The sequence below is a fragment of the Haliotis rubra genome, unplaced genomic scaffold, assembly GCF_003918875.1.
Source record: "Haliotis rubra isolate DU_JTF1 unplaced genomic scaffold, ASM391887v1 Scf28, whole genome shotgun sequence".
In the NCBI taxonomy this organism is placed as follows: Eukaryota; Metazoa; Mollusca; class Gastropoda; order Lepetellida; family Haliotidae; genus Haliotis; species Haliotis rubra.
This window is the reverse complement of record NW_025766891.1, coordinates 2,450,950-2,472,680: the sequence shown is the minus strand read 5'-3', so window position 1 is coordinate 2,472,680 and position 21,731 is coordinate 2,450,950. Positions and strand designations below refer to the sequence as shown.

General features: G+C 39.3%; 1 protein-coding gene across 5 annotated transcripts; it reads left to right on the top strand.

The window, feature by feature from the left end:
- Positions 1-7,966: 7,966 nt before the first annotated feature.
- On the top strand, positions 7,967-21,442 carry LOC124281133 (glycoprotein 3-alpha-L-fucosyltransferase A-like). 5 transcript variants are annotated; one of them, XM_046717156.1, is made up of 3 exons: positions 7,967-8,233; positions 11,031-11,278; positions 20,012-21,442. In XM_046717156.1, exons 2-3 carry the CDS (start codon positions 11,042-11,044, stop codon positions 21,044-21,046), a joined length of 1,272 nt encoding a protein of 423 aa, XP_046573112.1. In that variant the 5' UTR covers positions 7,967-8,233; positions 11,031-11,041; the 3' UTR covers positions 21,047-21,442. The 5 variants fall into 5 exon arrangements, with proteins under 5 accessions (XP_046573112.1, XP_046573114.1, XP_046573113.1 ...); XM_046717158.1 differs by lacking the exon at positions 7,967-8,233 and adding an exon at positions 8,439-8,575; XM_046717157.1 differs by lacking the exon at positions 7,967-8,233 and adding an exon at positions 10,220-10,317.
- Positions 21,443-21,731: the final 289 nt, after the last annotated feature.

Genomic DNA, 21,731 nt, shown 5'->3' with positions numbered 1-21,731 from the left:
CATTCAATACGAAACTGAGGTTCTATTAGGGTATTCAATGTATGTCTTACGGGATAGTTTGTATGTATCATCCTATATTTATGATCAAAACTTCGAACTTTTATTTTAGCAGCATAGAGTGAGTGAGTTGTAGTCACTTCGGCAGTATTTCAGCCAAACAAGTGCTCGCCAAATACAATACGTATTCCCCCATAAAGGATTGTACCATCTGGAATCAGACGCTCGTGATAATCTCGCATTTATTCAAATTCAAGATATTTCCGAACATTAGAAGTATTTGTAAATAACTCATTCTGTGATCAGCACAGAATGGTGTAGATGCATTTGTCATGGGCATAGATGTAATAATTCCAAACATGGTATATTGTACATAATTGTAAGTACACTATTTGATGAAGTGAACCTGTATCAGCAATATGAATTTACTCTCAGCTTCATTTAATAATATTTCTGCTTTTCAAGAGCAAAGAGAGCGTTTTTGTATTAACCACTTCATTTTGTTTCCAGGCGGTGGGGCAGCCTACAGGTTAAAGCGTGTGGTGCCTCACCGTATATATTTTTGTAATCCCTAGGAGTGGAATATGTTCTGAGTTACCTATACAGAATAACCCCAGAGGACACTGGACTTGTGAGGAATGCGTAACACACTTCTGTGCTTCTCTGTAACATGCAGTTGTTAACTTGTATGATAATGTATATCATGTTCTGACATTACAATTTGTATTGTATAAGATGTTGTTTGGAGCGGTGTTAACACCAGCAATAACAGTTTATTCATCAATCTCTATTCGTTTTTTGAATAAAATATGTTTAAATCAGATATATGTGTGTGCATGTGTAATCTCCTACATTTGATGAAACACATTCTTCGTTACTTCGTGGCACCCGTGAAGAGCCACCTAATCGTGGTGGGTGCTGGGTAACCCAATTACTGGTCGTAAGACCGAACTGGGCAATCTGTTTGCCGTGGGTTACGCCCCTGTGTCGGTGGAGGACGGGATTCTGGTGGTTGAGGGCACTGGGAGCCTGGAACCGTGTTCCTTTTGCCCAACACACCACTTTATAATAATAGTCCATTTATATATATTGCGCGTTTATCCATGCACATTGCATGCTGAAAGCGCTGACATATTACCCCTGGTCAACGAGTACAGAACACTCCATGTGGAGAATACATCCGGTCGCCTTTCAGGCGCTCAAGGTTCAAATTCAGACTACCATCGTATCAGACCAGGTACCCAGTTTTACTGCTGGGTGGACAAAAGCAATTTTGAACAAACTCACTTGCCTAAGGTGAGACCACATGCGTCACATGTGCTTCGTTGTGGGGCAGGACTGAAGTCCTAGAAACTTTCAGGAGTCGAGCTGCCAAACACTCACGCACCCATCCGAGGACCCATCTTTGGTCCTTACTTCACCTAGACGGGTGGTAGAATTGGCCCGATTCTATCAATTGGATGGTCACGCCAAGCCCTGTGCATGGTAATCATATTATTTGCACCTTTACTTATTTTTGGGCCTTGGTTATTTTGATCGTAAATGTACAAATTATTATTATTATGTTAAATATAGAGTCCTATGCCAGAAGACGATGGCTCATGGGCCAATCTGGTGATAATGGCCTCCAAATCGGTAGATAAAGGCAGCTATTTGTGTCATTTTCTCTGGAGTATAACACCCCTGTATCCTTGGTGTCAGCATCCTGGATATCCGTTGCTATTTTGACAACATCCCTGTTGACACTCCGTGGTGGGTGGGGAGCAGGGGTGTCGAATTATTTTCCTTTCATCATGTTACCCCAACAAGCTGGTTCATCTCGGAATGAAAAAAGAGACGTCTAGACGAAATGGATCGTCCAAATGAAAACAATTCTTTAAACGTTGATTCTTTGGCTAGATTCTCAGTGATCGAAGCTGAATGACTACCTACCTATTAAATTGAATCCATTCGCTATTTCCAAAGCCATCCATGGTATTTGTGGGGAAGTTAGAAATGTCTCCGTAGTGGTTCACTTCTTATGGAGTGCGCACGGAGACAGCAATCTCTTAATCTCTTGTCTATCAAAACATTTGCTATTGTTGAGGTTGCAGTCTCCGTGCACAGGACTCTCAATTCCTGCAAAGGTATTATAAGAGACAGAGCTTGTTGTCTCTCTGACATGTCACAGGAGGACATAACTGAAGAGCTTGAAGACCAGGCCGTCACGGCGGTTAAACGTTTTACTATAAAAAAGATGGCAAAATCACAATACAAATACTTATCTCCTGACCCTTGCTAGATCATTCCTTCCGCAGTCGATCAAAGCAGGTTATGTGAACATCGGTGTGGATGTGTATGTCCCCAATCCACTCCAGTGTTATAAATGTCAACACTTTCGACATCGGTTTCACTCGTGCCGTAATACAATGGTGTGTCATCGTAGTGGTGACCGCGATGAAAATACAGATTACACAAATGACTACAAATGTGCCAATTGTGACGGCCCACATTCAGCTTCATCCAGGGGGTGCCCTGTGTTTCAAAGGGAATAAAAAATAATGAAAATTAAATGTGAAAAAAATATTTCTTACCTTGAGGCAAAAAAACTTTTCACAAATCAGTCATCACTTCCATCAAATATCACCTATTCTGCCGCAGTCACCCTTTCCGTTGCGGTGTCCTCCACTGCATGTCAGACTAACTTGACGTGGGTCTAGTCAGAAAACCTGTCTCTTCAACCTCTAAACCTACTTCCCCAGTCAGTCACTCTACGTCAGGTCTCAGACTGAAATTCAGAATGAAATGTCGACTTTAATGCAATAGAATTGCAGAGGATTGCAGAATAACTCTATGAGATCCACTTATTATGCCCCGTCGCGCGGTTAGCGGGAAGCGGGGATATAGTATTAGCCTCCGTCCGTCCGTACGTACGTACAAATTGGAATATCTCAAGAACCGTTGACTAGATTCTTTTCAGATTTAGTACCTAGATTCATCACAGTATGCAAAAGGTCCCAGTCAGGTTTGGTGACCTTGACCTTCCTTTCAAGGCCACAAGCGGACTTTAACGTCTTACCCTTGTCAGCGAGATATCTCAAGAACCGTTCACTGGATTTCCTTCATATTTGACACCAAGCTTCATCATCAGTCGATTTTGGTGACCTTTACATACGTTTCAAGGTCATGGCGACACTTTGAAGATTTCAGCATGTTAACCTGCATGTTAAGCTTGTCAGCAAGACATCTCACAAACGATTCACTGTATTTTCTTCATATTTGACACAAAGCATCATCTTGGGAAGGTGCATGTTGACTGGTCATGCTTTTGGTAACATTTAACTTCATCTTAAACTACAATCTTCACTTTCATTGCTTTTTAAGTTTGATTTGATGATTTGCGGCGGGGGATTATGTCACCTTAGTGACAATGCTTGTTGATTTTAAACCGTCAGCGTTATGTCTGCAAGAGACGTACATGTACCTAAAAGATACAGATACTTTTAATTTGAGACGGTACAGTAATTACCACTCTTATTCTCCCCCTGGAGATAGAGCAACAGGGGGTACTTCCATTTTAGTACGACAGGATATCATACATAGCCCTGTCGTTCTTAATACTAATCTTCAGAGTGTAGCTGTTCGTTTGACCCTACAGATTGCAATAACACTGTGCAGCCTGTACATACCTCCTTCTAGTAATATTCAACAGTCTAAGCTCCCAAATTTATATGATCAACTTCCGAAGCCATGTCTCTTCTCATTATGGGTGACCTCAACGGGCACAACCCGCTTTGGGGAAGTGATCACACATAAATAAATAAAGGTAAAATCCTTGAGGAATTTATTTCTAATAATAATTTATGTATTTACAATGACGATTCAGCCACCTATTTACATCCAGCTACGGGAAAATATTCTTCCCTGGATCTATCACTTGCAAATTCCAACTTATATAATGAATTTGAATGGATGGTCCATGATGACGTAAGTGGGAGTGTTCACTTCCCCACCATTCTCAAAAACATCAACTCTGGTGATGATCCACCTGTATCAAGAAGGAACTTCACCAGGAATGATTGGTCATTATATAAGACTCTGTGTGTTGAACACTTGAAGCATGATCTTTTTAGGAACAGAGAAGATCCTTTACAGTCTTTTTCGGATACAAGGAAAATCCAAAATATTTATGATCATCAAGCGTTTATTATACATGTATAGACATTCAAAAACAGCATCACAACATAACTGGCTTGAATATCGACACACTGCACTTTTATTGCTTTGACTGAATAAACAACATCGTATCACTTCGCGTGAACAAACAACAGAAGACGACTTTGTCAGTAGAGACGTCAAATTTACAATTAAACATCACTAGACAAGATTATTTACCTTTTAAGTTATAAGTTGTTTTTGCTGGGCATTGTATTATTTGCAGGGATTAAGATTACCGTGCGTATTTGTCTCGTACACAAAGCCGGAAATAGCAATCAGCTGTGCACACGTTACCCGGCGAACAAGTTCAAACATGCACAATAATATAACGGGATGAATTCTGACGCAGTCGTCAGTAAAATATAATACAGAATACTATTATTTAACCCAAAGAATTTTATTTACAGTTTTTATGTAAAATATATATAATCAACCCTAAGGTTATACGGACCCTCATGAACGTGGTACGCACATGGAATGGGGTAAAATACGGAAGCCATTTAAATTCACACATTTTTACCGATGTTACTGTAAACTAGCAGTCAATGGAAAACGAGGCGGTAATCAGTTCGTGATTGTTGAATGGGGTAAAATAAGCAAGCCAGTTTGTTGCTACAATAAATATGATATTTAGAGAAGCTATATTATGCATTTTCTGTCAACTACACTTCGTTTCGATCCGTGAGTAGACACAATAATATATATGACACCACGTCTCGTGTCAAAACACGTGGGACTCTCGCACTTCCCTTCACACTTAGCGGTAGATCCTTCGGATAGGTGAGTCAATTTTGTGTTGATTTAGCGGGTGTAAAAGATCAAAGCGAATATCGTTATAGACAGTCACTTTTATAACGTAAGAGAATGGGACCGGAAGGTGAGTCAATCTGGTGTTTGTATGTTGATTTAGACATTGCGGTTTGTTTGCAAAAATGTACCGTAAAACCATGGAACGGAAACAATAGATTAACATGAAATCCGAATATCCGTTATTGATCAGTCTAGAACTTTTTTAAAATGCAACAGTAAAAGAGAATGTCGTATCGATATTTTTCGAGAAAAATTGACCGGAATGGCGAAGGTTTCATGAGTTTGGTTTGAGGGTCGTTTACCTCCTTTTTATATCACAGATATCTGAGTGGGTTCAACCCTGTCTGGTATACCGAAGGTCCACAGTGAGTGAGTATCACACTGTTTGGCATTAGGAACAACAGTTTATCCGAGGTTTTAAATGATTCAATCGATGAATCACTTTTTGTGGATGATTTGAATATTTCTTGTCGCGGTAAAAATATGCATACTAATGAACGGCAACTGCTGTTGTGTTTAAATAAAATAAATGAATAGTGTCTTGAAAACGGCTTTTAATTTTCTAAGTCAAAAACTAATTGTCTACACTTCTGTAGCAAATATAAGCCACACAAGAACCCACAACTATCTTTAATTGGCACGCCCATCAAAGTTGTCAAGGAGGCCAAGTTCTTGGGTCAAATTTTCGACTCCCATTTAACTTTACTTCCGCATATCAAATACCTTAAAAATAAATGCCTGAAGGCACTTGACTTCTTGAAAGTCGTTTCTAATTCTAAGAGGGGAGGGGACCAAGCTACCCTCCTAAACCTATACTGATCACTGGTCCGTTCGAAACTTGATTACGGCTCCATCGTATGTAGTGGAATCTGCAAAAGCAATCTTAAAATTCTTGATTCTGTCCACCGCCAAGGTCTAAGACTTTGTCTTGGATCCTTTAAAACTTCTCCTGTTGACAGTCTCTACGTCGAAGCAGATGAGCCATCTCTTACGCAACACCGTATTAAATTATCTTCACAATATATGACAAAACTATACTCTAACGAATCTAACCCTGCATATAACTGTGTCTTCAACCCCCTCTATGAGGATTTATTTGTGCTCGGAATTAAACCTTTCATTTCTGCTGCCGGCATTGAGTTGGAAAATATAGCTCCTTCCCATCTGCTTTTTTCTCCTGCTTGGCAATTCGTGAGGCCAGAAGTTGACCTAACACTGACAGCATTTAAAAATCAGAACCTAATGAATAACAATATAAACAAGAATTTAATCAATTAAAAAGTAAATACAATACATACAAATCCTTATTTACAGCTGGGTCCAAGGGTGGTTGCGCAGTTGCTTGTGCCAATGTCATTGGATTCAGGACAATCTTCTCAACTACCAGATAAAAGCTCTATTTTCACAGCAGAAGCCAACGCCGTATTAACGGCTCTTAAATATACTCAAAGACCATCTATTCAGTCTCTCTTTCGTGCCTTCAGGCTATTAAAATATATCTTCTAACCATCATCCACTTTTAATAGAAATTATTGAATTGTATAATGATCTTGCTACTGGCCAATGAGACATCGTCCTTTCGTTAGAACGTACATCCGTGATCTGTATCAATAAATTACATGAAATAAAATCCTATATCGGTTACACCTGCTTGTGTTGTCAGTCCTGATTTGAGGAGATCATCTTGCGACGATGTCGCATTGGCCAAACGCGTCATACTCACAAATACCTGTTAAAAGGTGAAGATCCTCCCTTTTGTATCCCTTGTGATGAGAGAGTCACAGTCAAGCATGCCTTGTTTGACTGTATTGTATTATCCATCATAAGGGATAACTATTTCAATATGAAAACAGTTAAGGATCTTTTTACCACTGTTAATTTTCATTTAGGGATTTTGATTTATTTGATGAATTTAGATTAATATGTTCTGCAGATAGATTGTATTATTTAATGATTGGTAGGTTAGGTAACTTAGGTTGTTAGTGGTTGTACCCTCAAAGGGGGTTAAAGTATTGTAAAACTATTGTCTTAGTGAGAGGGTACATAAGTCCCGAAGCATTCAAAGTAAATTTCAAATTTCCAAGTTCTTTAAACGTAGTATTTTCGTGATTTTAATTTATCGCTAAATTTGACTAAAATCGCCAGGGGCTAAAGGAATGATATAAATCCAACTAGGGTCCATGCAGGTAGCAAAAGTACTGTGAGTCCCCATGGTCCCATGTATGCTGATCTACCTTCAGTAGTTGGCAATCAATAGCTCATTTTGACATTGTATTGTCCCAAAATAATTTTCTACTCTTAAAAATACATGCTAGCTAGTTTTAACTCATTTTGTGATAATCTAGTAGTTTTACTGTCCTTCGTTTATAGGGTTTTATATAATATATGTATGTATTCTGAATTTAGAACTAGTTTTAGTCACGATATGACTGAAATATTGCCGATATGAAATTTTAACCCACTCACTCACTCTAGCATTCTCATGGCGCGAAGACTCTGATTTTCTGTAAGCCTTGCCATGACGTTCGCGCAGTTTAGGTTGAAATTCACATGTTTTTCCACAACATTCAGAGGTTATCGAATAATCAACAGTTCTTTTCAATGTCTGGTGTGGGAACTTCAGGTGTCACAAAGCATGCAAAAGGTGAATAATGTCATTGTGCACAAAGTGCACATGCCACGCACGATACGTGAGATCACATTTCATGCAAAGTGCTTTGCTAGATGTTTATTTAGGGTTATTTTATTACTTCTCAAATAACTTTTATTTCATAAAGTTTATGTTATGCAAACTTACTTTTTTCCGTCAGTATACATGTACGTATCTCTTTATTGCTACCCCTCAGCCATATTGGTGTCATGTAGGTATATTATAATATCGTGGTTTATTTGTATTAAAACTATTCAACAAACCAAATGTGTGGTTACATGTTGTTGAGAAGTTACAAACAGTGATATCGATGTCGTCGTATGTTCATGGTGGAAAGAACAACAGAAATGTTGTATGCTTTGCCGAGCCTGACATATTTGCATACCCGCTGTAACCAGCCACCTGGAAAAAACTCCCCTGTCGAGTATGAAAAACCTGTTGTCGAGACGCGGACTGAGGAAAGGGATATTCAGACTGCAGATGTACTCACAACGTAAAGGACGATACATGACACGAGGGTGTGATCACGTGAACATGATGATATTTCCAGGCGGACACCGGGCTGGATTCTTGTTCAAGGTAGTGTTCATTTGCTGTTCATATGTTTTCGAGGCAATGTATTGACATTCACTTTTATGTACCTTAGTACACGAGACTATATTAGTCGGATTTCCATGGATAAGTACTTAGCCAAGTTGCCACATCATGCACGAGATTTGTTTGCTTCGGAGATGAACGCATTGACACAGTTACCTGATCGACTGGTGGCTGTATAGTAAACTGCCCAAGCGTATCTCCCATATATTTATTCACACCTATGCTATAGGCTTTGAACATCTCAGAAAACGAGCTCTACCCTCATTTTCAGTATAAATTGAAGTCATTGAAACCCAACTGTATTTCCTTGATCCACGTAAAACAGTAGGCAAGTGACGTTGTTCAAATATGTTCCTTGGTTCACACAATAGTGGTCGGATACCCAATGGGATGACCTTACTGATAACACTAACATACAGCTGGGGTTGTAGTGTACACTGATTCACTAGCAATAATGTAAGGGCTTTGAGGATAAGCCTTGAATCTGAGATTAGGACAATATAAGCAGACACATCGTTTATATGTTTATTATTATTACTATTATTATTATTCATGGATCAGTTTACCATAAATACTGAAGGTGATTTAACTGGGTTTATCGATAACAATGAAATAGCGGATCGCTGTCGGGTTGCTGTGCACTGACCTTTTCACGTACCCCTGGGACAATCAATTCTTGATAAGGATTCATGGAAAAATGCTTATTATATATATCTCCATCCAGTTAGTTGGAAAGGATATTGCACACACTGTTATATCTAGTAGTAACAGTCTATTCATTCATGTAGCATTTATTCCATTCATTGGACGATTTACAGTTCAGTTCTTAAACAGTTATGTGGAAGCGTCATGGTTTTAAGCAGCCCTTCCTTTTTTTGAGAAAAATATTGTAATTCGTGCAAATATATTTCTTGTTTATGGAAAGGATTTTGTCCCCTATATATTGTAATATATTAATGCATATCCATCAGGCAAATGGAATGCTTCAATGCAATGTTCCTTGCCTTTGTTGAACCATGTAATATAAAATTTTATTAATCACCTATTTTATAATAGCAAACGCTCGGATACAGATCCACGTTGACCTAGTGCTTTCAATGCTCTGTTATGAATTCACTTTGTTAACACAGCCTGGGAAGATGTGCTGGATAAACAACACTACACACACTTCTATTTCCGGCATCAAGAGTTTTCAATGTAATGGTCTCTTAATCATTGATTGGAGGATTTACAGTCCAAATCAATGATACGCCCCATGGTTATAAACATATCCTTCATCTTTATAAAAAGCAAAAACATTATAATTAGTACGCAGATAAAGTATACACAATCATAATTATCATTATTTTTTGGTTTTCTTCATACACATATATCCATTCACCCTCCCATTCGCCCATATAATGGCATATTTACATGCATACATTATACACAGAGGCACGCATACACGCCCGCACACGCACACACACATACACAATGTGTGTATATGGGGGAGGAGGAAGTGATACATTCATGAATCAAAATTATTAATCTAACATACAAAATCTTGTTAAAATGCACCTGTTATCAGGAAGAGAGAGAGAGAGAGAGAGAGAGGGAGGAGAGGGAGAGGAGGGAGGGAGGGAGGGAGGAGGAGGAGGGAGGAGGGAGAGAGAGAGAGAGAGAGAGAGAGAGAGAGAGAGAGAGAGAGAGAGAGAGAGAGAGAGAGAGAGAGAGAGAGAGAGAGAGAGAGAGAGAGAGAGAGAGAGAGAGAGAGAGAGAGAGAGAGAGAGAGAGAGAGAGAGAGAGAGAGAGAGAGAGAGATTATTTATTACGTATTTAAGTCTCACCCGATATATTACGTCTTAAAATACATAATAGGTTATATTTCATATACCAGCCGCCCACATGTGTTATGAGAGGCTTTTGTGCATAAAATAACCCCTACGAAACGTCTTGGATTTTTCAAGCATTTGATGTTCACACCAGCACAAGTGACAAGCAGCATCGGGTCCTGTGTGCATAGCAACCAGCCCGCTACGACAGTTTAGGTGCGACCAACTCAGCACTACGATCACACTCATGGTGGGGTATGCTGTTTTGTCTAAAAATGCAGTCGTAAGATTGATTTGTCTTGGATATTTGAAGAATTTCATTTTTTCACCATGACAACTATGAACAGGGGTGTGTTGGGAGCCGTTGTTCATAACAACCACTGGGCAGGTCCTAAGCCCCGTGTCAAGTTACGAGAATAAACCAAACAGAATCCCTCATTTAAGTGACGCCACATGAAGGTTCAATTTCACTATTTACAACCTGCCCTGGTACATGTTAAACATTTAAATGGCTTGTATAGGCTAGCTTCAGTAACAGCCTGCACTCGGTGCAGGTAACAATAAATCCTCCAACAATTAATAGCTGTCATCGTGTGTTTTAATTGGGAGAGAGAGAGAGAGAGAGAGGGGGGGGGGGGAGAGAGAGAGAGAGAGATAACCTTTTTTAAGGCAAGAATGTTATGGATGTCAACTTCTATATTGTGAGGAGTCACGACGTTCCCTGGCTTCCACTTGTCCATCTTCCAATTAACTACTGGTTTCCCTTGTTATCTCCAAACTGTTGTTGTTTTAACATGTACATATATAGCTGTTTGTTCCTAACTGTTTCATTCACCTGATGTAGGGTAAGAATATACTTCAAAACGTGACCCTTCACAATAAAGAAGTTGACATCCATAAAATTCTTGCCTTTATGTGTATTCACTTCTAAATGCCCTTCAAAGACTCTGCATCGTTTTTTGTTTCAGCTTCAGTCACAATGAATTGCAGTTACAGGGGATGTTTCTTTATATGCCTGGGGACAACTTTGGCTTGTGTAGCTTTATATTTGAAAATGGATCAATCACTGGATGTGTCTGTAGTGGAAGGTTTCATGTCAACAACACCTGACGTCTCTCAAAAGCATTCTCTCGTGCTTCATAGACAGAGTGTGAACAATACGTCAGCAGGTTCACCAAACGGAACGTTAAAACGTACTGAAGCTAACGTGAAGCAAGTATCCCTCTTAGAAGTCTCTCAAAAATATCCCCTCGTGCTTCATAGGAGTGTGAAAATTACGTCAGCAGTTTCATCAAACGGAACAGTAAAACGTATTGTGTGGATGAACGTCCCGCCTTGGTTCACGACTGCAAAATCCTTCGATCACTGTAAGGTTCGTTCGTGTGAAATAAGTACGAACGAGGCACTCATTTCATCAGCTGATGCTGTTATTGTCCATGGTGTGCATTTGCCTGCTTCAAAACACCCAAACAATAACATGGATCAGGTGTGGATTATGTATGGATGGGAATCACCTCTTCACTATCATTCAAACACGATTTTCCGTTCGGATTGGAATGGACGTTTTAACTGGACATTGACGTACCGTTTGGATTCGGATATACCCTTTCCTTACAATAGGATCTTGTATACAGGAGGCACTGTGAATATAAGTGATGTTCTAAGACGAAAAAGCCGATCAATAGCTTGGTTTGTTAGTAACTGTGGTACACCGTCAAAGAGGGAAGTGTATGTTCAAGAACTGCGAAAACATATTGATGTTGACATTTATGGCGCCTGCAGATCTAACAAGAGCTATGACTGCCCGAGAGAAAGGTCCCTCGAGTGTCTTAGTCTCTTAAACACCACGTATAGGTTTTATCTTTCGTTTGAAAACTCCTTATGTAAAGACTATATCACAGAAAAGTTCTACAACACGTTCATGACTTCAGCTATTCCCATCGTTCGTGGAGGCGCTGACTATGCACGTCTTCTGCCAGAAGGAACCTTCATCAACACCGCATCATTTGACAGTCCCAAGAGTTTGGCGAACTATATCAAATATTTGGAGAGAAATGAGACAGCTATGGGGGATATTCTTGCAAAGAAGCACAAATATGAATACATTCATTCAGAAAGTACGGAGTTTGATTGGAGGTGTCAGTTGTGTTCCAAGTTACATGGTAATATTACGAGAACGCATTACACAGATATGAAACAGTGGCTTAAGACCGGAAAATGCATGGAACGGGTCAACGATCTGCCGTAATGATTGGTATTGTAAGAAACTAGATATCATAACGACAGTGGTTGTTCACACTCAATTCTTGGACCATAACAATTTCAGAACATTATCTTATATGTGATGTTTTACTAACTCACATGATTAATTTGGCGACTGAGGGTGATCGTCAATACAGGCGACCTTACTGATTGTGCGTGATCCGATCGAAAGAGGACGTTCTTTGTCCGTCACTCGTAGACATAGATCTGTACATTAGATGTTGTATATTAAACGTTATTCATTCTTCATTGATACATTGAAATGATCATTCCTTCCTTTGTACTTAATATTTCGTCCGTCCAGCCTGAACAAAGTACACTGTTACATATAGCCTCTTCCAAAGTCGATGTTTGTGATCGACTCTTCCAGCCTAATCATTGGGTTTGGTTTGGTTGTTGTTTAATCCCGCACACAACAACATTCCATTCCAGATATATAGCGGCGGCCTGTAAATGATAGAGTCTGGGCCAGACAATCCAGTGATCAACGCCATGAGTATCGATGTACGGATTTAGAACATGTGTCAAGCCAGTCAACGAGCATGACCATTCGATCCCGTTAGTCGCCTCTAAAGTCAAATTTTAACCCGGATCTTCACGGGTACACAGCTTTCACAGTGATGCAAGTGTTCTATAAAGTGTTCGGAAAGATATTTTAACCACATTGGAAGTATTTCAGCCAAGCAAGTTGCACATCCATGACACATAAACTCGGAACATAAAAACCTGTTGACGAAAAACAGTAACTACAACTAGAATATCGCAAATATAGACTGATGTAAAACTAGTATGTAAATCTAGTATGTAAAACTAGTATGTAAACTAGTATGTAAATCTAGTATGTAAATCTAGTATGTAAAACTAGTATGTAAATCTAGTATATAAATGTACGTAAATCTAGTATGTAAATCTAGTATGCAAATCTAGTATGTAAAACTAGTATGTAAAACTAGTATATAAATGTATGTAAATTTAGTATGTAAATCTAGTATGTAAAACTAGTATGTAAATCTAGTATGTAAAACTAGTATGTAAATCTAGTATATAAATGTATGTAAATCTAGTATGAAAATCTAGTATGTAAATCTAGTATGTAAAACTAGTATGTAAATCTAGTATATAAATTTATGTAAATCTTGTATGTAAATCTAGTATGTAAAACTCGTATGTAAATCTAGTATATAAATGTATCTAAATCTAGTATGTAAATCTAATATGTAGATCTAGTATGGTGACCTACCTTCAGTTGCTAGTGATCTCTAGCCCGTTTTTATATATTGTATTGTTCATAAAATGTGTTTAATGTTACAGTTACATGCTAGTTTTAATTCTCTATCTGTGACGATCTAGTTATTTTACTGTGCTTCTTCGATAGCTTTGTTCATTTTTTAATTGCATTTATTATTTGAATTTGTTAAAGTCACGATATGGCTGAAATATTGCCGATGTGACTATAAATCTTAACTCACTCACTCACTAGTATGTAGTCCCTCGTATGGTGATCTACCTAGGTTGTTGGCGATTACCAGCCCATTTTTACATTGTATTGTCCAAAAATACTTTTAAAGATATATGCTAGCTAGTTTTAACTCATTTTGTGATAATCTAGTAATTTTAATGTATTATGAATTTATAACTAGCTTTAGTCTCGATATGGCTGAAATATTGCCGATGTGATTTTAAATTTTAACTCACTCACTCACTCACTCACTCACTCACTAGTCTGTAAACCCCATACAATAGACAAACAGGGGTTTTAAACTGTAGATTGTCACTTACCGATTACAGTACCTTTGCTTCCTACATGGACCCTACATAGATTTACACCATCATCGAAGCAATTGGAGATTGTGCTATTTATCTATTCCGAAAACACACTCATCAAAATTCTATTTCGCTTCAAAAATAAAAAAAACAAATGAAACCCGACATTATTAAAAGATCCCCGACTGATTTCACACTGAAATGTTTATCCGTTGTGATAGAAAAACCAGCACAGTCTGAAATATATGGCACGGTTACAAAATAACATATTAATAAATATCACAGATGTTGCTGTCAAAAGATACTCATATGTTATTACAAAAATATAGAACATCAATGCCAGTCCAGTATCCTTTGCCGGCTGTTGTCAACCCAGAACACACACGTCAAAAACGTCGAATTTACCAACAAAATAAGGATTTTCTTTTTAAATAACGAGAAATTTTCATTAAGTTAGATACTTTATGCAAAAATGGTGCGACTTTTGAGAAAGCATACTTCAAATATACATGTATATTCACGTTATAAAGTGATCATGAAACAAGCCTTCTCAATACCAGTCTGAGGAGGGGCGGTGGGGTAGCCTAGTGGTTAAAGCGTTGGCTCGTCACGCCGAAGACCCGGGTTCGATTCCCCACATGGGCACAATGTGTTAAGCCCATTTCTGGTGTCCCCCGCCGTGATATTGCTGGAATATTGCTAAAAGCGGCGTAAAACTAAACTCAGTCAGTCAGTCAGCCAGTCTGAGGAAATGGGACTTTAAATAAAATACGTTAGCAACAAACAGTTATCTTTAGAAATCCTTTGAGACCATTTGAAAGTTTTCTGAAAAGCGTAATACAAGAAATGTTCAGTCATGCAACCCATAACAAATTCAGAACGGACGTAATATAACATCAGGTGCAAGGCAAACCTTGATAATTCTACTAATTTGATAACTGCACGGTTTCCCCGGCTGTAGCCACTTTTCCATCGGGTGTGATGTGCTGAACATTTGCCGTTTCCAGACTACCTTGGTAATTCTACTAATCTGATAACTGAACGGTTCCCTGACTGTAGCTACTGATACCTCCAGTGTGATGTGCTGAGCATTTGCCGTATCCAGACTACCTTGGTAATTCTACTAATCTGATAACTGAACGGTTCCCCGACTGTAGCCACTTTTCCATCCAGTGTGATGTGCTGAACATTTGCCGTTTCCAGACTACCTTGGGAACTGGATTCGTATATTGAACGTACGATCAGCTGTTTCTGCTTGTAATGCTTCGATAATCGTTTCCAAGTGTGATACACATTCCTTGGTCGTTCATTTTATCATGTTTTTGTTTGTTAAAAGTTCATAACCACCTAATGAGACGACCTAAAAATAATCATGTCTCGATCAAATAACCAGAGATGCAACAATCCATGGGCATCAGTCATCGAGCCAGTCCAGGCGATAAAACTGTAAATCCTGGTAAATCCTGTAAGCTGCTGGGGAGAGTCTTTGACAGGTAATCGTTTTGTACTATATACAGACACAAGAGGCACACCGACAGGATCATTATCAGCGATCGATATTATAATGTTCACTTTTCACTTAATTTACGTGTCCAAAGCAGGATACGACGAAAAGTAGTACAAAATTATGTACACGCATACTACTTTAGTATCTTGATTTAACACTGGACCAGCCACAAATTGTGGACAAAACAAATTACGTTTATGAAATAGCATTGTTAGCATTATTTTTAAAATAGTTGTATGTACATTATTTTGAAACCTTGTTTGGCTTTCCCTTATAAACGTAAGAAGTTGCTGTGTTACATTGTGTTACATGCTCACAGTGTTCTAGTTAAAGTATAAATACACTATTTCAGCATATATAGGGGCACGGCATTTTAAAGGCCGTGGACGGTGATTCCGTAATTCTGATCGATTATTATTTAAGTGTGACCAATGTATAGGTTATAAGATGAGTTGGAAGTAGCAAGCTGTATCAGTGAATCATCTGTCTTCGCAATTGTCCATCACATGTAAGTTTCATCTCTTTGAATGTGACGGATTTAAACGAACGTGTAGTTCAATAAGTATGTATACTACCCATCAAATGTTTAGACTCACTAGTGTAAATGTAGCCACTTACTTCACTCAACTGTTCTAAACTAGATTTTGCAAAATATTCCATACTCTTTAAAGGTACTGTTTACACATGAACTGATGTATTGTAAATTCACGTTGAAAAGATTATTATCATGAGTTCAGTGAAAATTGGCGAATTCTTAGCAAAACTCAACACCAAAACGCAGCTGTTCGCATGCACGATATTTGCACATGCTTTTCAGCAATTTGATGCATAATCCTCTTACAACCCATCTGCATAAGGTTTGCATTTGGTTCACCATTAGTGTATGACGATTGAAGAAAGGTTGAGGAATGGTGTTCCATGTCTGAACCAACGCTTGTCCAAATTCATTCCAATTCATCCGAAGAGTGCACGTTAGGGGACAGCTCAGGAGAAACAACTGGCCAAGGGAGTACCGGAATGTTCTGCTGTCTCAGGAAATCTGTCAGAGCACGATTGGCATGTGGAAGGACATTTATCTTGCTGAAGAGGCCCAATGATTTCATCCCTGGTACCCGAGACCTGTGAGGGGCGGTGGGGTAGTCTAGTGGCTAAAGCGTTGGCTCGTCTCGCCGAAGACCCGGGTTCGAATCCCCACATGGGTACAATGAGTGAAGCCCATTTCTGGTGTCCCCCGCCGTGATATTACTGGAATATTGCTAAATGCGGCGTAAAACCAAACTCAGTCAGTCAGTCAGACCTGTGAGATTGCCATTGCCAATGACAAGTTGTGTCCGACCATGAGATGTGATGCTTACCCATACCATAACCCCCCGCCACCAAACTGTCGACGTTAAACAACGCATGCGTCGGCATACCGTTCACCTCGCCGTCTGTACAAACTTGCCCTGCCATTCGCTTCCTGATCACTGGACCCTATCATGTTGTTTTCACCTGTAGGTAGTTTGGAACTGTAGGCAGTTTGGGAATACACCCGCTGTCCAGATGAAATCTCGACTCGTCAGGGAATTAAACAACATCCCAATCTTTCATCCTGTACCTTAAATGCTGTCTACACCGAGCAAAACGTGACGGGGTCTGATGCTCTGCTGCCTCAGTCGGTTCCGTACAGTCCTAGAAGTGATTGGACGTAAACCAGGGACGGTCCGAGCAGTCAACTGGCAGTCTGGAATCGAATTATTAGATGGGTCAGCCGAATGCGGTTGTCTTGCTGACGTGACGTCACGCGTGGACGCCCGGTTGGAGGCAAATCTCTCATGTTTTCGTTCATGTTGAAAACGTCTCCATAGAGATGAGATCGTGTTTTGATGGACACCAAATGTCTGGCCACTTCATTTTGGGCCATTCCTGTCTCCAGCATTCCCACGGCGCGGAGACTCTGATTTTCTGTAAGCCGTGGCATGGCGTACGATGTCATTTACGTATTTTTCAACAACATTCAGAGGCAAGAGAATAATCACCAGTTCTTCAATTTTCAAGTTTCAGGTGTCAAAAAGCATGCAAAAGGTGAGTAAGTATGTTGTGCACAAAGTGCACGTGCAACGCACGATACGTAACAAAACATTTCCTGCAAAGTGATTTGCTACATGTTATTCAGGGTTATTTTTTTTAACTTTTCAAATAACTTTTATTTCATACAATTTTATGTTATGTACACTTACTTTTTTCCGTCAGTATACATCTACGTATCTCTTTATGGCTACCCCAGCCATATTGGTGTTATGCAAGTATATTATACAATCGTGGTTTATTTGTATTAAAACTATACAACAAACCAAATGTGTGGTTACACGGTGTGGACAGTGATATCGTTGTCGTCGTATGTTAATGGTGGAAAGAACAACAGCAATGTTCTATGCTGAGCCTGACATATTTGTATACCCGCTTTAACCGACACCTGGAAAAAACTCCCCTGCCGACAAGGTCGACCTAAAAACACAACGATAAGCCTGTTGTCGATGGGAGGCATGAGAATAGAGATATTCACACTGCAGATGTACTCTTAATGTGATGGACGAAATATGACACGAGGGTGTAATCACGTGAACAGGATTATTTTACTGGCGGACATCGGGCTGGATTCATGTCGTTCAAGGTAGTGTTCATTTGCTGTTGTTATTTGATCGAGGCAATGTATTGCCATTCACGTTTCTGCACCTTAGTATACGAAACTATATCAGTCAAGCGTCAAACGTCACTTGCCCGTTTATGTATCTTCTATATTTTCATATGAATTTATAACCCAATCGACAATCGGATTGACACAGTGACCTAGCGGGCGGCTGGTGTTTGGTAAACAGTCCAAGGGTATCTCTCATATATTATAATGTTTGTTTGCTGTTTGGGGGGACACCTAGGCTATAGGCTTTGAACATCTGCTCAGAATGGGATGAGATTACTGATAACCCTCACCTACAGCTGGAGTTGTACATGTAGTGTACACTGATTCACTGGTACTAATGTAAGGGCTTTGGTCATACACTTGAATCTAGAGATTAGGGCAATATAAGTACACACATTATTTTTATGTTTATCATTATTATCCATGGGGCGTTAAACCATAAATGTGGATGGTGATTTAGCCACGTTTATCGATAACAATGAAATAGCAGATCGCAACCGAGTACGCTGACAGTTTCACGTACCTCTGGGACAATCAATTCTTGATAAGGATTCATGGAAAAATGCTCATATATATCTCCATCCAGTTAGTTGGAAAGGATATTGCACACACTGTTATATCTAGTAGCAACAATGTATTCATTTATGTAGCATTTATTACGTTCACTGGACGATTTACAGTCCAGTTGATGAACAATTATGTGTAAGCGTCGTGGTTTTAAGCAGCCCTTCCTTTTTTGAGAAAAATATTGTAATTTGTGCAAAAATATTTACTGTTTATGGAAAGGATTGTGTTTCCTTTATTGTATTGATTAATGCATATCAATGGAATGCAAGGCAAATGGAAGGCTTCAATCTAATGTTCCCTGTACGCATTTTACGAGTTAACCACCTATTTTATAACGCCGCTCTGATGCGGTTTCACGTTAAACTAACGCTTTCAATGCTCTGTTATCAGTTTACTTTGTCGACACAGCCTGGAAAGATGTGCTGAATAAACAGCACTGCACACACATCCATATCCGACATCAGGAGTTTTCAATGAAATGATTGGACGATTTCCAATCCAAATCTATGATACGCGTCGTGTTTATATACATTTCATTTATCCTTATAGAGAACAAAGACAATAATTAGTACATAGATAAAGTATACATAATCCCTTGTTATCGGGAAGGTAGGTTTAAAGATGGAGGGAAATAGTCATTATTTTGCGGTTTTCTTCATAAACATATATCCATTTATCCATCCATTCAAACATCCATGTACATTATGCACACGCAATCACACACACGTGTGTGAGGGAGGAGGGGAGTCATACATTCATGAATCAAAATATTAATCTAGTTTAAATGCACCTATTATCAGGAAGGTAGGTTTAAAGGTGGATGGAAATTCGTATTGTGTCATTATTTTGATTTCTCCATGCACTCTTAATTGTCCATTCATATATACATTCCTACATTATGTATACATACACGCACACACACACGCATGGTATGTGTGCGGGAGTGGTAGTGTCATGAATGAAAAGTATTAATCTAACATACAACATCTTGTTTAAATACCCCTTTTTTTGTTTCAGCTTTAATCACAATGAATTGCAGTTACAGAGGAGGTTTCCTTGTATGTCTGGGGACAACTACGGCTGCTGTAGCTTTCTATTTGACATGGTTTCAGTCACTGGATGTGTTTGTAGTGGAAGGTTTGATGTCATCAACACCTAACGTGAAGCAAGTATCCCTCTTGGAAGTCTCTCAAAAGCATCCCCTCGTGCTTCATTGGCAGAGTGTGAAGATTACGTCAGCAGGTTCACCAAACGGAACATTAAAACGTATTGTGTGGATGAACGTCCCGCCTTGGTTCACGACTGCAAAATCCTTCGACCACTGTAACGTTCGTTCGTGTGAAATAAGTACCAGCGAGGCACTCATTTCATCAGCTGATGCTGTTATTGTCCATGGTGTGCATTTGCCTGCTTCAAAACACCCAAACAATAACATGGATCAGGTATGGATTATGTATGGATGGGAATCTCCTCTTCACTATTATTCAAACACGATTTTCCGTTCTGATTGGAATGGACGTTTTAACTGGACATTGACGTACCGTTTGGATTCGGATATACCCTTTCCTTACAATAGGATCTTGTATACAGGAGGCACTGTGAATATAAGTGATGTTCTAAGACGAAAAAGCCGATCAATAGCTTGGTTTGTTAGTAACTGTGGTACACCGTCAAAGAGGGAAGTGTATGTTCAAGAACTGCGAAAACATATTGATGTTGACATTTATGGCGCCTGCAGATCTAACAAGAGCTATGACTGCCCGAAAGAACTGTCCCTCGGGTGTATTAGTCTCTTAAACACCACGTATAGGTTTTATCTTTCGTTTGAAAACTCCCTATGTAAAGACTATATCACAGAAAAGTTCTACAACACGTTCATGACTTCAGCTATTCCCATCGTTCGTGGAGGCGCTGACTATGCACGTCTTCTGCCAGAAGGAACCTTCATCAACACGGCATCATTTGACAGTCCCAAGAGTTTGGCGAACTATATCAAATATTTGGAGAGAAATGAGACAGCTATGGGGGATATTCTTGCAAAGAAGCACAAATATGAATACATTCATTCAGAAAGTACGGAGTTTGATTGGAGGTGTCAGTTGTGTGCCAAGTTACATGGTAATATTACAAGAAAGCATTACACAGATATGAAACAGTGGCTTAAGACCGGAAAATGCATAGAACGGCCCAAAGATCTGCCGTAACGTTATGTAATGTAAGAAGCTTGTCACAATCACTTGATTACATGCCGTAAAGTGTTTTCAGTCAGTTCTAGGAATACACTCTGTTCCTATGACAAGAGTGATGACTAAGAGTGATCGTCAGCAGTCACTGTACTACTCTGTTTTCCCTACTGCCTAGCCCTCCCAGAAGTGCTAAGGTTCTGAATGAGGCAAGTCTACACTTCCTCAGGTTCAGGAATCTCCCATCTCACCGATTTTCTTTTTCAATTTAGAAATAATTATTTGGGTCTGTCAAAAACTAAGTGTCAGTCAACATGACCTTACAGATTGTTTGCTATGCGACCCTCACGGCTTGGCTATCTGTCCTTCACATATATCTGCATTGCAGGTGTTTGAAATAAAGAGATATAACTGTTATGTTATTGAAACAGATTTGGCTACTGGTCTGATCAATGAGGGGATAACAATCCACTAAACATTACCAGGTGTGAACACCATGTGAATGGATAAATGCAAGACGGCGGCAGTGCTCTAGTTCTGGTCATGTTGTTGGCGTCGTTTATACACTTTACACAATTTGATTCTTGCCTACTTCTACCTATCTCAAACACACAAAATGTTTCTTGCATGTTTTGTTTCCTGAAGATTGTAATGCCATAATTGCAGATTTTGCGGTGTGTGTGTGCTTGCATGCGTGCGTGCGTGC

What these genes read in the sequence shown, in the direction of transcription:
- LOC124281133 (XM_046717156.1), top strand. Translation starts at nt 11,042, where the DNA reads ATGAATTGCAGTTACAGGGGATGTTTCTTTATATGCCTGGGGACAACT. An exon ending in CTGAAGCTAACGTGAAGCAA is followed by an intron (nt 11,279 to 20,011) that starts GTATCCCTCTTA and finishes AACGTGAAGCAA; the next exon opens with GTATCCCTCTTGGAAGTCTC.